Genomic DNA, 14,163 nt, shown 5'->3' on the forward strand with positions numbered 1-14,163 from the left:
GTCGACGAGAATGATACCTGTCGGACTGGTGATTTCCATAATTGAAATTTCGATTTAATTTTATTTTATTTCGCGAATCGAACAAATATGGTCGCCGATGATTGATTCACGCGTAATAATAAAACGGCACGTGTCGTCTGGGACGGTCTGTACGTAAATACGCGGGACCTCGAGAACGCAAACCGTTCCGAGGAGCGGTAAAAGGCGACAAAGTCTCGATAAAAGCGTGCGTTATCCCTTTAATCATAAGAGACGCGACGGGAAGAAAGCGTTCGACGCTAGGAATACAGAACGGGGTCGACTCTATTTCCTCTATCCGTTGGCCCTCGCGAAAATGAAAAAGTTCCCGGCACCTTTCAATAAAGTCGCTTTCCGAAGGCGTTCCGGAGACTTTACTTTCGAAACGTTAGTCCCTTTGCGCGCTCGAGGCCTTCTGCGAAATTGAATTACCTCGAACGGAAAGATTTTCTTCTCCCCCCTCTCCATGAATATTGACAAAAGCCTACACTTCGACGCACGGCGAACACGAACAGTTTACAACTACGCGATTATCGTCTGCGACGATTCGATCCAAAAATTTTCTATCAAATTTAAAAAGAGTTCAGACTATAGGATACGTTGAGCTAATATTGAAACAGATTTTGAAAGAAGAAAATGGGGGATAATTGATCCCGCAAAATCTGATCTAAGGCTATCGGTAAAACAACCAACAAGTATTTCATACAGTGTTTGAACCAAAAAACGAAGATGCTGACTTGGTAGCTACGGGCTACGCTTTTATCTTCGTCGGTTGGTTCATCGGGTTCGAGACTCCTCCGCCATTGCGAATGACCGCCCTCCAGCGTTTAATTATATTAAAGCGTGCACCTGTAATTTGCATCCTTTATGGATTTACAAATATTTGCGGAAATTTCGAACCCGCAGAATTAATCGCGTAATTTCACCGATCGGCGAACAAACGAAATCGATCGCCCCCTACAATGGGCAAAAAGGAATCAACGGGACGAAACGGCTCGCAAATATTCATCTATATTTATGCAATAATTTGTTTTACAAAATAATGAAATACAAATTAAACCCGGTGCACGGGACGGTTATTTCATTTCTGGTTGAACGCGCACCTGCGCGCACGCCAGTAGCGTAATCGTTTACGCGACACACGCGCGCGAAAGCGAAAACGTCCATTATTACGAGCCTCGATCGACGGGGGGGGGGGAAAAACGCAGCTAGTTTCCGGTACCATTTTTATGCACCATAATGCGTCTGCCCTTAGTTAACGAGAACGAACGAACACGTACCATCGTTAACTGTTTCTAAAAAAAATAGCTGCCCATTGCTTATCGAAATAAATGAATAATTGCGATTGTTATCCAACCAGCAGCGCGACTATCGATCTCTCGTTTCAATCCATTGATCTCGATCGCAATAGTTGCTTCCTCGATTCTTTTACTGCACCGGAAACGGCGTTTGCGGAACACAGAGCAATTATGGACGAAATTCTGACTGACATCGGTGCAGTGATCGGGCCCGGTCGCGGTCCGGCGCGTATTATGACGGCGATTAAAACATTAGGCCCCGTCGTAAACGACACTGGTGCTTAGCACGGAAGAAAGTACCGACAGGGAACTGCTCTCTATAAAAGTACGTTGTGACAAGGTATCGACATTCAGTTGTTCATGGGCTACACCCGAAATAACGGTAACATGGCGACGATGGTGAGTCCCCTTCTATTATCGTTATTACTTCACCTCGTAACCATATTTACGACGCCTCGTATTTATGCCATTTTGCAATTACATCTTATCAAAGCTTACGTTATAGCTTCTTCCTCGGAGACATTAGAGCGAAAAAATATCGGAGATCAAACGAGCAAAACATCTAAACGTAAACTGATTCCCTATCTATTCTATCGATGATAATTTGTGCTCGAACCAACCTGATTTACCATCGACAACCTATCAGTTCCTGATAATAGCCTCTATAGTACAATATATTGCCATAATTAGCATCCTCTACAGTCGTAATGCGGGTCATCGAATCGCGAGGAATATTCTACTGACCTACCCTTTATGCATAAACTAATCAGCTGATTACCTTGATATTCTCCACGAAATTAATCCTCTCTCTGTTAGAAATTTGAGAAATTGGATCGTCGTAACGATTTACGACGGATTTACGAGGGATGCTAAGTAAATTGCATAAAAGTGGATATATTCCGGACGGTCCGCTGCCGTATTATTGCGTACACGTGAAATTTCATATTCGTCCGTGAGTTGACTGTACCGACCACCATTTTCGTAACGTTTCTTCGGTCAACGAGGAAACTCGAAGCCATAAGACACGCAAACTCCATCGTCCACGATCCGTGAGTTTTCGTTTGTCTTCGCGAGTAGTTGCAAATCGTCCGTGGAAATCGCAGTATCGTTGATTAAATTTCGCGTTAATAAGCGGCCCGGGCGTTTCGCGAAGAATATACACCGAGGTCTCGTAAACTCCGGGTTATATTACAGCGTCTGCAAGCACGGTCGCATTCGCGGATGAGAGATTAACGCGTGGGAGCACGGAGACGCCGGTGAAACGTTGATACAGCTTCGAACGAAACTTATTGCCGAAGCGATAAACCAAGTTCAGACGGCGAACCGAGCTTACAGGGTTTAATTGACCTTATAAGTCGGAGACAGAGCTCGCAGGGCGCGACGAACAAGAGCACGAACAACGAGGACTTTCCAAACGACGATACAGACTGGCTTCCCAGCTACGACTGCAGTCTCGAAACACGAACGACCGTACGCGCGGACGAAACGCATCCGTGGCTGTTTCGAATTCGTTTCGGACGGAAATAAAATTTCTGATTGCAGTTTCCATTCCCGTCGCGTCATCCTGTACGCGACGAGCTGAACCCACAATGGAAAAGCTCATTTAAAATTCTCTGCCGCATAACGGGCCAGCTACATTTTTCCCCGCGTTGATAGCATAAATCAACCCGGACAACCATTCGTTTCGAGCTAAAAACCTGCTGCCCCCCCCCCGGACAACGGAGGCCTCGATTTTAATAAAACGTGTTTCTCTAAAAAAAATTATGCTTCCAAAGACTGATCGAACAGCCCCTGAGTTTCGATTCTCGTTTAGTCGTTTAGCATCGCCATCTTTGTCTCTCGATCGGACGACGTCGCGCTGCAAGAAACGCATAAACGCGGTAAAACGAACCGGCGACGATTTACCGGATATTATCTCCGGTTCTTCCGCTCGGCTGTGCTCGTTTCGCGCGGGAAACGCGAGAATGCCAGCCAAAATGGCTCACGGTCCTCGACGTTGTTTTATTGTTTCGGTTAACCGAGCTAACGTCCGGCGCGAGAACGGCGTATCATAATAAATACGCTTGCGGCTAAGCGATTTTCGAAAATTAGTATCACCCGCGCCATCGTGCCCGTTGTTTTCGCAAATTATATTAAGCCCGATGGACACGATTCGGGATAATACAGCCTCGTTTCGCTAGAACCGTCGAATAGACGAGACGACTAAGTTTTAATCAAACTATTAACTGCTTGAAGAACGGTGGCTTTCGTAATTTTGTTTAATTTGTGGATTCCTAAACTTCTCTTAGACAATTTCACAGTCTCCCCGATAACGAGGACTCAACAGGTATTTTTCTTTTACCCCAGGCGTGGCTCCCGTTCGTCGCCCTGCTGCTGACAGAGGCGGTTGGCCAAGATTTGAAACCATCGGATGGAAATCGACCGCAACTGCAACCGACCAGACCGGTATTGTCCGATTTCATCAAGCTCCCGCGACAATTCCAGCCACCTCGGCCGTCTGCGACGCCGGACTCCGCGAACACGCTCCCAAACCTCGCCAGACATCCTCGAAAACGACAATTAGGCGACTTGGGAGCGCATTTCCAACCGCTGACGCTGCCCCTGGCCGCCCCCGCGCTGCATCCAACCGTGTTCGACTCGACCATCAAGACGACCATCGTCCCACGGTTAAACGAGGCTACGAAACATGTGATCGAACCTCGCGTTGCTTTCGTGGGGCCGACGCAACGGCGAATCCACGACAGCCAACAGTCGCCATCCTTCTATCACGGCCACAGACATCATCACGGACATCACGCGCATCACGATCATCACGCGAAGCACAAACACGACCATGGTCACAAGCATCATCACGAGCACGACCACAAGCACGGGCACGAGCATCACGCCGAGCACAAGCATCACGAGGAGCACAAGCAGCACCACGACCACCATCATCATCACGGACACGACCATCACCACGGCCACAAGCATCATTCGGACCACAAGCATCATCACGGTCACGAGCACAAGCACGAGCACGGCCACAAGCACGAGCACAAGCACGGCCACGACCACAAACATCACGGGGAGCATCAACACCATCATGGTCATCAGCATCACTCGAAACACGAGCACCACGAGGAGCACAAACATCACGCCGAGCATCACCACCACCATAAGCATCATCATCACAACGAGCATCATCACCACCATGAGCATCACCACGTCAACGAGCATCATCATCATCATACGCACAAGGAGACCGAGAATCACCACCACCATCACGGCCACGATCACAAGGAGGACCACAAACACGGCCACAAAGAGGAACACAAGCATCACCATGGCCACGAGCACAAGCACGGACACCACGAGGATCATCATCACGGCCACCACGAGGACCATCATCACAAACACGGCCACGAGCACAAGCACGGCCACCACGCGGACCATCACCATAAACACGGACACGAGCACAAGCATGGACACCACGAGGACCACCATCACGGCCATCACGAGGACCACAAACACGAACACCACGAGGACCACCACCACAAACACGGCCACGAGCACAAGCATGGTCACAAAGAGGAACACCATCACGGGCACCACGAGGACCATCACCACGCCCACCATCAGGACCATAAACATCACCATCATCAGGACCACAAGCATGACCACGAGCACAAGGAGGAGCACAAGCACGGCCACGAGCACAAGCATCATCACGACCATCACGAGGACCACAAGCATCACGAGCATCACAAGCATCACGAGGGCCACGAGCACAAACACGGCCACTCCCACGAGGAGGAACACAAGCATTTCGACGACCATCACCATAAGCATCACCACGAGGGACATCACAAGCATCACGAGAGCCATCATCACGCTGCTTACGAACAACACGGCCACGAACATTACAAAGGACTTGGACATTACTTCGACGCTTCTCAGCACCACGAAGAGTACGTATTTCCCGAAGAAACGGTGACCATCGCGGCAACACCACCCGTAGACGATATTCTTAAGATCAAAAAGGAACCGGAAGTCCAGGTAACCGTCGAACCGACGGCCACTGGCCAAGCTTGATACCTCGAAGTGGAGACGAATGCAAATTTAAAGAATAACATACGGTATGTTGTTAAAGAAAAATACAGTGTAATTTTATGGAGCTTCCTCGAAGCTTAACGATTGTTCGATAGACATAGTTTGTAGGTTTATATTTGTTCCCTTGCTACGTACACCGACTGATAAGTTCACTGTAAATTGTTTCTCGTTAGTCTTGGTTGTATCTTTGTTGACACCTATAAAATGTAAAGTTTTCACAAGTTTACGAATGGTCGTTCCTTCTATCAAACCCTCCCCAGAACTCCAACAGAAGGTACGCTTCCCGTTTCGAATTGCGATAGCGTTTAAACTTTGGTCTCAAGATGTTCGAATCCTGGCGCAAAGCAGATATCTTTCATCCGTCGAGAAATCGCGGGGGAAATAAACCTGGGGATCGACGCGGCAAATATGTAAAGCCAGTTTAATGAAACGTCCGAACTATCTCTAGCTGGACAATTCGTTCGAGTAATTGTAAGAAGAGGGATTACGTCGAAGGGATGAAGTGAAGGGAGCGAAGATCTTAAATTCGACCGGGAAAAGTTTCAAATATATTCATCTACCGGGCGTAATCCCATAATACAGTGAAACTCTCCTTGTTCGCTTCGATAAGTCGTCGATCCGAAGAACTCGCGGAGAGTGTTGTAATCCCGGCTTTCGGTTCATAATATCGATTTAAACTCTGCTCTCCGAGCAGCAGACGAACACTGTCGAGAATGAAACAAGATTAACGGGATCGTCCCCAACAGGGATCGCGTCAAAAAGGAGGAAAAATACGACGAAGATCGTCGGGTACAACCTCCGGGGCGAATTATCCCCCCGTTCGAGCAGTAGACTCGTGAATTAATGGCGGGAAAGAAGATCCTATAAAGAAGCGAGCAGGAACGGGGACGCTTCTCGAAAAACTTGGTCGTTTCGATCGTCTCGAGATAAAGCCAGTTATTTTTAGGACGAAACGGTAAATAACATTATGCCCCGGTTAATTTCCAGAAAGATACCCCGCGATTTAATTCGCTTGATTGTCCGACAGTCCACGGAAGCAGGTTATTATTTAATATTTGAATAAAGTCAACTCCGGGGATAATTGAGTGGGCATTCTACGAGCCTTTCGCTTTTCGATCCGACGTTGAGAATTATGCCGAAAGCACGGCGTAACAGAGATCACGTATTAAAATTTAATTTAAATTTAATAAGTATGAGATATTTGATACAAATTTTACGGGACAATACTTGCGCAAAATAACTACAAAATGTCACGAACGGTATTATTGTTCGAAATAAACGGTTAACAGGGGCGCGGGAGCAGAGGACAAGCGAGAAAATGCGGTAAACTTTGGCGGAACGAGTCGCCTATCGGGAACGCCGGTTATACGAAACATTAATATTTCCACGGAGTTTGATCTCGTTCCGTGGCCTACGTCGGAACAAAGGAAACTTTCGAAATGGAATCGAAAAGCGCTGGAACTAATTTCGGGGGCTCGCAGATTATTTTCCCGCGCTGTTCGTCGCGGAATCGGACACATAAGTTTCCGTCGATGTTTTTCACCGGGCCGGAGAAATAATGGTTGAATTTAATTACTGGCCCGTGGCTCGGGAACGCTCGATAATTCATCGCGAAATTTTCCCGATTCAGCGGCTGTTCGATCGTATCGGAGATTCGATTAGAAATTCAAATGTTTGCCCCGGCGGCTCGAGCCGATCGGAAAATCTCGCGAATAAGAGGCTTACGTCTCTTGTCGAAAGCTTTCGCGGAAATGATAAGAGTATCGACGCGACGGTCCCCTACCGTGGAAAAGAAACGGAGCGAGATCGTCGAATCGATTTTCCGAGTAAATTCGCAAAACTGGAAGACGTCTGCCGGGCGAAATGGGTTAATAAATCATTCGTGCCGATAGATTCCGTGAAACGAACCGTGGTAGAAAAGGGGGAGAAAAGTAGGAAGGAGGCCGCAAACTTCGCCATCTTGGGATTTAAATTGGTCCGGCAGGTTTATCAGCATGCATTGGCCGGCGCCCGGAAAGCACTCCGGAAAGCAACGCTCCTTTTCCAGTTTTAGCTCTACCTCGAAGCCGCGGGAGATAAGCTGGAGGAAGGGGGTGGTGAGACCGCCACGATGGAAGAAATTCCGTGTCGCGGGAGTCGAGTAAATCGAGAGCAGAATGAAAAGTCGGGGAGGATCTGCTCGAGTGTCGCGTTACGCTCGACCAATTTACCGCGCCGAATTCTTTCCGGTTCTTCCGCCCCGACGGTCCTCGTCGTTCCGATCGTTTCTCTGTCCCGCGAACCGTTTCCGGGACGGCGAACCGCGCGCAGCCCTCGCCGCTCATCAGCGTCGCAATTTCTGTCCCCGCGGGGCGCCTCGTTAAAATCTGATCGACGATTTGCGCGCGATGCGATCTCCATTACGCCTCCGCTGCCGCGCTCGGAACGTTTAATAGCCCGTGTCGACGTAAAACGGGCCGAAAGTATGCCCGTTTCCCGCACACGATACTGTTTCCACCGTTAAACCCGCGGGAACGTTCGTCGCCAACTTGTCGACCGAAAACCGTACTATTTTTTTTTCATTAAGCGTTCGAAATCACGCACGCGATGGGGAGACAAATTTACAATCAAAACTGCACTTTAATTCCGCCCGTGTCGTTCGAAGTTGCCGCTGGTTTATCCACGAAATTTACTTGGCGAAAGTGGCCGGAAAATCGCGGACTGAGAAATGAAAACGAGATCGACGCAAATCACGGATACAAAGTACTCTCGCGCGGAGGGTAACGGTACGAGTATTCGTCAACGGGGAGAGCATCGCATCCATAATTCAGCCCGGCGTCGACAGTCGGGGTCAAAGGAAAAAGACTTTTTCCACGGGACTCGTGTTCCAACGGCAGCTCGAGGAGAGACAAGGCGAACGGGCCGTGTTCCTGGACGAAGAAAACAGGAAATAGAACGTCGACGGCGAAGAGGAATGGAAGCTCGAAACGAACGGAACGAAAGGGTTCCGCCCGTCGCATGCAAATGTTCGACAATCGTTAATCGCGAGAAGGTTACTTAATCGTTCTGGAACGGCCCCTTTCGCGAAACAGTTAACATCCTCGGGCGCGTTTCGGACTACCCCCGGAGTCCATTCGGAACAAACGCGACGGAACAAAAACCAGAGAGACTCTTGTTCCGGATGTAATTAACGCTTCTTGCGAGAGATGTACGAATAAAAAGCGAAATTACTACGCGCGTGGAAAACCATTTTTAGGGATCCAGGGTGGCTCGACTGCTTCCTCGATATCGTCGAGAAGTATATTTTTCATTGCACGGTGTTTCGAGACTCTTCCGATGAATCTTCTAACTTGAAACTCGGAATAAATAAAAATGAAGGTAAGCTGGAGATAGCCGTTGATATCATCGAATGTAATTTCGACGCGGTTACCAGCGAGCAAGAAAAGACACGCGAGGGGGGAGTGGCGGAAAAAGGGCAGTCAGGAAATCGGATCTATGCCGCGAAAAGGAACTTACCGGAAGTTCCACGCGCGGCCTCTTTGTCCCTCTTCTCCCGGTTGCTGTCGGTCCAGGGACCGTTTCCGTGGAAGTGAATTCATTCGTGAGCGGCCACCACGCTTGGAAAAACCTGTCGCGCGGCGATTCGGATTTAGCAGCTCGCACGTGAAATCGCATTACACCGCGTCTGCACCCGCTCTCCGGAAATCGGAAATAAACAGCCGCGAGAAACGAAGAATGGAGAGGAACTGTTGCGTCGTAGATTGGACTTTCGAAATCTGCTTTTGCTTATTTCCGGCACCCCGTTATTCACCCCTAACGAATACCACTCTAAATTCTCCACGGAGAATAAATACGTGTGATAAATTCCCACCAAAAAAACCCCCGAGTTCGCGGTTCGAACGGCGAGAATTTTTTACGACGCAAGAATCTGTATCCCGGCGTCGAGTCGAAGGCGGGCGAGCCGGTCCAAGTTAGAATTGCAAAATTAATTTGTGCCGAAGTTTACTAGAAAGTGAAGGAAAGCCAGTGGAAAGTTGAGCCGATAGTTGCACAAGGGGTGCGCAATCCAGCGACGACGGTTAAGTTTCAAGTGCTCCGTCCCCTTTTTCTCCCCCCACCCCCCTCGCCGAGTTCATAAATAATTCAGCCGGCAAATACTTTAATTGCGCTAACCATGCTGGAACGATGCCACGGGATAATGCTACAATTTTCAACCGCTAAAACCGCTTTCTTCTGTCTTCTGTCCGCTCCTTCATTTTTCCTCCCCCTTCCGCGCCCCGTCGGTTTTCAACTTTAACCCGATGTCAAGGGTGGCTTTCCGCGGAAAAACGCCGCCCCGGAATTATACAAGTTCGTGGCGGGATTACGAAGAAATAGCGTTACTTCCAGCAGAACTTTCCTGTTGTTCGTTCGAGCCCGATGCGTTTCTTCGTGGTCCCGGCGAACGCGAGTTTATTACAGCCGAGAAAGAATCGACGTCTCCGTCTTCCGTTGCGAAGATGCACGGAATTTCAAAAGTTGGTAGAAGAAACCGATCTCGTCGCCTAATCGTGACTTCGCGATACATTCGCGACACGTCACGGTGCCCGATAAATCACTCGAATCTGCATGCATTTGCAAATATCGTCCTCGAGCCACTTTTTTTTTTATCGCTACCGTTATTGGACTAACGATCGAAGAAACCATTAGAGAGAGGAGAGTTTGTCGTTGACCCGGCGTCCGAGTCGTTTGAACTAACGAAGTTACGGTAAAAAAAACCGCAAAACTGTAGGGACCCGGTAGTTTTAATAGCCGCTTGATTTAATGTATTCGACGTGTTTTAAGTCCCCCCTGTTAAACGCCGGTCCCGTTCGCGTGGAAAAGAAAGGCAGCCGGAAGCAGTGGCGGCGAACGTAAGAAAAACCGAATGGGGGACAATATTTAACAATTAAGGAGTCCTTTATTGTGCCTCGAAGGTTCTTGTTCCGTTCTTTAGCGCCAGGCGGACGGATAAAAAGAGAAAAGATATCGCCGGAGATACACGGGACGAGGCGTCGAGGCAATCGGAGGAGAAAACATCGTGAAAAAGACGAACCGTTCGACGGAGAGAGAAAGGATCTCGGTTTCCGCCGAACGACCGTTCGATAGACACAATTTTCCGCCGTAGACAAATCATTGGCCCCGACAAAGGAGATGTTTTTTTCTTGTTCGTCGCGGATAAGGCAGCCGCCTGCAGCTATCGCAAAAAATCACACTCTCCGCGCAATTGTAAATGAATTATTCTCGTTATCTCCTGGGACCCCACGCGCCACCAACAAGTACAAATAAAACTCGGCGACGATTACGAGTGTTCCCTGTTCCCGCGTCGTCACACGCCACCTCCATTATAAATCGCGCGAGGCTCGTTTCCTTTTTCACGGCGTTAATTCGTCGGCGAGAAATTCGGTCAGCCGGCCACGAGGAGAACGCGCGCAACAATTGGACCATCAGGAGCGATCGGCAGGTATTTATCGATAATCGATCGCGGACGATTCCATTCTCCTACTGGCCGTCCTCGCGTTCTAACCGGAATTGGGCGTTACCGAGCTACACGCGCTACCCTTAACTTTTTCAAATAATCTTCTCCTATTTTGCCGTCCAACGATCCTTTCAATCAACGCCGATTGACCACGAAAACATATTATAAAGCGAGAAAGGCGTGCATTTTCATTAGCATACAGTGCACTAAGATACTGTTAAACCACCTTCGAGCAACGGAAGGATCACGCTCTTACATTAATAATTAAAACCCGAGTAACTGCAATCTCTGTTCTCCGAACATAACTTTCCATCCAGTTCCTGTCGCGAATTTTAACTCTGAATTTTGATGTTTCGGTACGCCATAAATTTTTCCCGCGATGTAAATAAATAAATCCATCGGTTGTCCACCATCCAGAGAGTCTCTGGCTCGTGCAGTAAATATTTTGGAAGCTTCGTACAAAAAACGTTATTTTACCTTTTCGATTTGGTTTTCCACGAGGAATCACCCTGTAAACCCTGCCCACAAGTTACAATTAAATCCGCTAACCGTAACACGGGACGATCCAAACGCGTGAAACACTCGGTTCCTCGGTTGATAATTGATGGGCGTTTGCGACTGCCGTTTTCGCGTCTGTTGCTTGGCCAGGGTTGGACGACCGCTTTGTTTGCCGCCCTTAAAGGGCAAAGGTCCGTTCCAAAGTGCAGGCGGAACGCATCAAGGGGAATTCCAAGGCTCCTGTTTCAAGGTTTGTATAGGTTTCGGGGTCCGTGGCGTTCTCGTTGTCGTACATACGGGGCTACATGCAGAGGAGCTTAGACGGGTACTTGAGGAACGCGATGCGTGCCTTAGGGTAATTTCTCACAGGTGCGGCGCGCCGAGCCTGCCAGCGACGCAATCTGGCACCTGCAGCAACGACCGCGCGCGTGTGTACACGTGCCACCGCATGTTTGTACGCGCGCCACGCCTCCTGTCCTCTCGTTTCGCGATCCGCTCCACGGATAAATGGCCCTATCGCGTCCCCCGCCTCCCCCAGCCCTTCTGATCCCCGGACCAAGAGGTCTTTGTTCCTGACCAGCCACTGGGAGGGGGGGATTTACGTTCCGTGGTTTTAATAACGCCAGTCGACGGCTTGTTCGCCGACCGAACGCGAACACGCTTCGAAAGAAAACCACCGCCGCGTGTAGGCTTCGCAAAGACACGTTACGGATAAATGGCTCTGATATGCCCTTTTATGGGACCCGGTGCACCGTGCCGGGGAAAACGAGAACCACAGTTGCCATAGGGGAGCAAACGTCGCATCGAGATAGTAACTCCTGTGTTTCCTATTCGATACTGGTTTCTATGCAAATTAATTGGAGGCCTTTTTATGGTAATTTTAACGTACGCGGATAGCAGAGTTAGATTTTAGGTATCTGAACAATCCACATTAGCATCTGTATATTTCAGACGATTCTCAGCCGCTTAATACCCTCTTTAAAGAAAGATATATTTCATTGCTAAGTAACGGAATAGAGCCAGTATGTATTAACTGACCCAGGCTCATTATACAGTGTGCTCAAGTACGGATGGTACACTCCGTTGATTCTAATGTAGAATACGATTAGTTCCCGCGATGGTCTACTTCCGACGGAATCGAATTTGAAAATTAAACGGGTACACGTGCGGTAGAACACGGCTCGAACGTCCACGCAAGTAGAAACAGCGAGTATGGTCAGACGCGTCGGCCAACTCGTACTCCTCTCCACGCGTACCCGACCAACTTTCCAATGCAATTATGTCGGAAACGAAGCACGATAGGCAACAATTTTATTCTACGTTTCCTGCTAATTTCCCCCCGTAGAATTAATAAATATTGTGTTCTTTGCGTACTCCATCGCAACTTTCGCGAATCTGTACCGCACTAAATCAAGTTTTCTATACGTATCATATAATTATGTGATAAGGTAGACGCGAGATAACGAATATGTTAAGCAAGAGTTCATAAATCGTGTCGGCACGTTCCGACAAACCTTGCCGTACGGTTTAGAAATCGCGATAACATTCGGAAAAATGTAGATTCAATCTTCATAATGATTATACCACGTACGTAAAATAAATGTGAAATATTCAACGACGCATCTACCTTCGTGAAAAAGTAAACACGTAGAACGGAACTGTTTTGTTGCATTTTTATGAGCTAAATATATCAACCTTTGTTGAAATGTTTATGGCAAGTACGGGGCAAGATTTCATCTTTGTAATCGTTTGTTTGAACGTTTCATTATTTCGTTTGCAAATTACAAATATTGAAACTCTGTCGCGGCTGTAAGATTCTTGAAATTATTAACTTATTCGATCCGGGCAAAGTGGAAATTTCCAACAAATAATCTACATTCCGTGGCCAACTCGAGCATACGGTTCCAGGACGCTTAATCCCAAAACTATTTACTCGAAAACGATGACTTCCCCGCTACGACCATAAGACACGTTTGCTAGTGCCCGCATGCAATTAACTGACCAAGTTTACAATATGTAATGAGCTGCGCTAATCCTTACGGCCGCAAGCAACGAATCGATTTTAAGTTCTGCGAAATACGTCGTGCCATACTAAGCTGATGAATAAAAATACGCTATTTAAACTCTTTTTACGTCATGGGAACTGCAAAACGATGAACTAATAGTATTTTTAATAGAATGTTCCGCGACATGAAATTGAAAATCGACGGTCTAATTGATATTTTCATCGTCGACTATCGAGCGTACGAGCGTTCTTTCGATTGCGTTTGCATTTTTCAGAGAGCAACGCAGATTCCCAGCTCGATATCGTTGGTCACCGCTTTGGAAGAATTATTGAAAGGGCGCCGTAGCCTCCGCGGGCAGCCAGTAATTTACAGGATCTGAAACGGGCCGAAGGAGGTTTGAAAAATCGTCGAAGGGCAGAATTTTCAATAACAATCGGTCCTCGCCCTCGGCGCTGCCCGAAAGGTACACCTACGCCAAATATTCACCGGCGTCGCGATAGGTCAATAAAATCGATATTCGACCGGCCAAGCTAATGGTAGGTATCGCGTAACGCTACTGATATCGTTATTACGCTGAGATCGCCAGTTTGAGCGTGGGCGTAGTTTCGCCTAGTCCATCGTTCCAAATCCCCTTTCGACGAGCCCCGTTTTTCGGAAAACATTTTCGCGAATTTTCGCGCGCAACAAATATTCCTCGCCAGACGAGCATATCGTTTTCGATCCGTTTGCGGCCGGTTTCTCGAAAACACGCCCGGGGAAAAGCCTAGCCAGCAAC

General features: G+C 48.1%; 1 protein-coding gene across 1 annotated transcript; it reads left to right on the forward strand.

The window, feature by feature from the left end:
• Positions 1-1,703: 1,703 nt before the first annotated feature.
• LOC122397921 (histidine-rich glycoprotein-like) lies at positions 1,704-5,390 on the forward strand. The gene is made up of 2 exons (XM_043397419.1): positions 1,704-1,715; positions 3,663-5,390. The coding sequence occupies exons 1-2, from the start codon at positions 1,704-1,706 to the stop codon at positions 5,388-5,390; spliced, it is 1,740 nt and encodes a 579-aa protein (XP_043253354.1).
• The last annotated feature ends 8,773 nt before the right edge of the window (positions 5,391-14,163 follow it).

This window comes from Colletes gigas, unplaced genomic scaffold (assembly GCF_013123115.1).
Source record: "Colletes gigas isolate AHSC1104 unplaced genomic scaffold, ASM1312311v1 Colletes_gigas_Sc00010, whole genome shotgun sequence".
Classification (NCBI taxonomy): domain Eukaryota; kingdom Metazoa; phylum Arthropoda; class Insecta; order Hymenoptera; family Colletidae; genus Colletes; species Colletes gigas.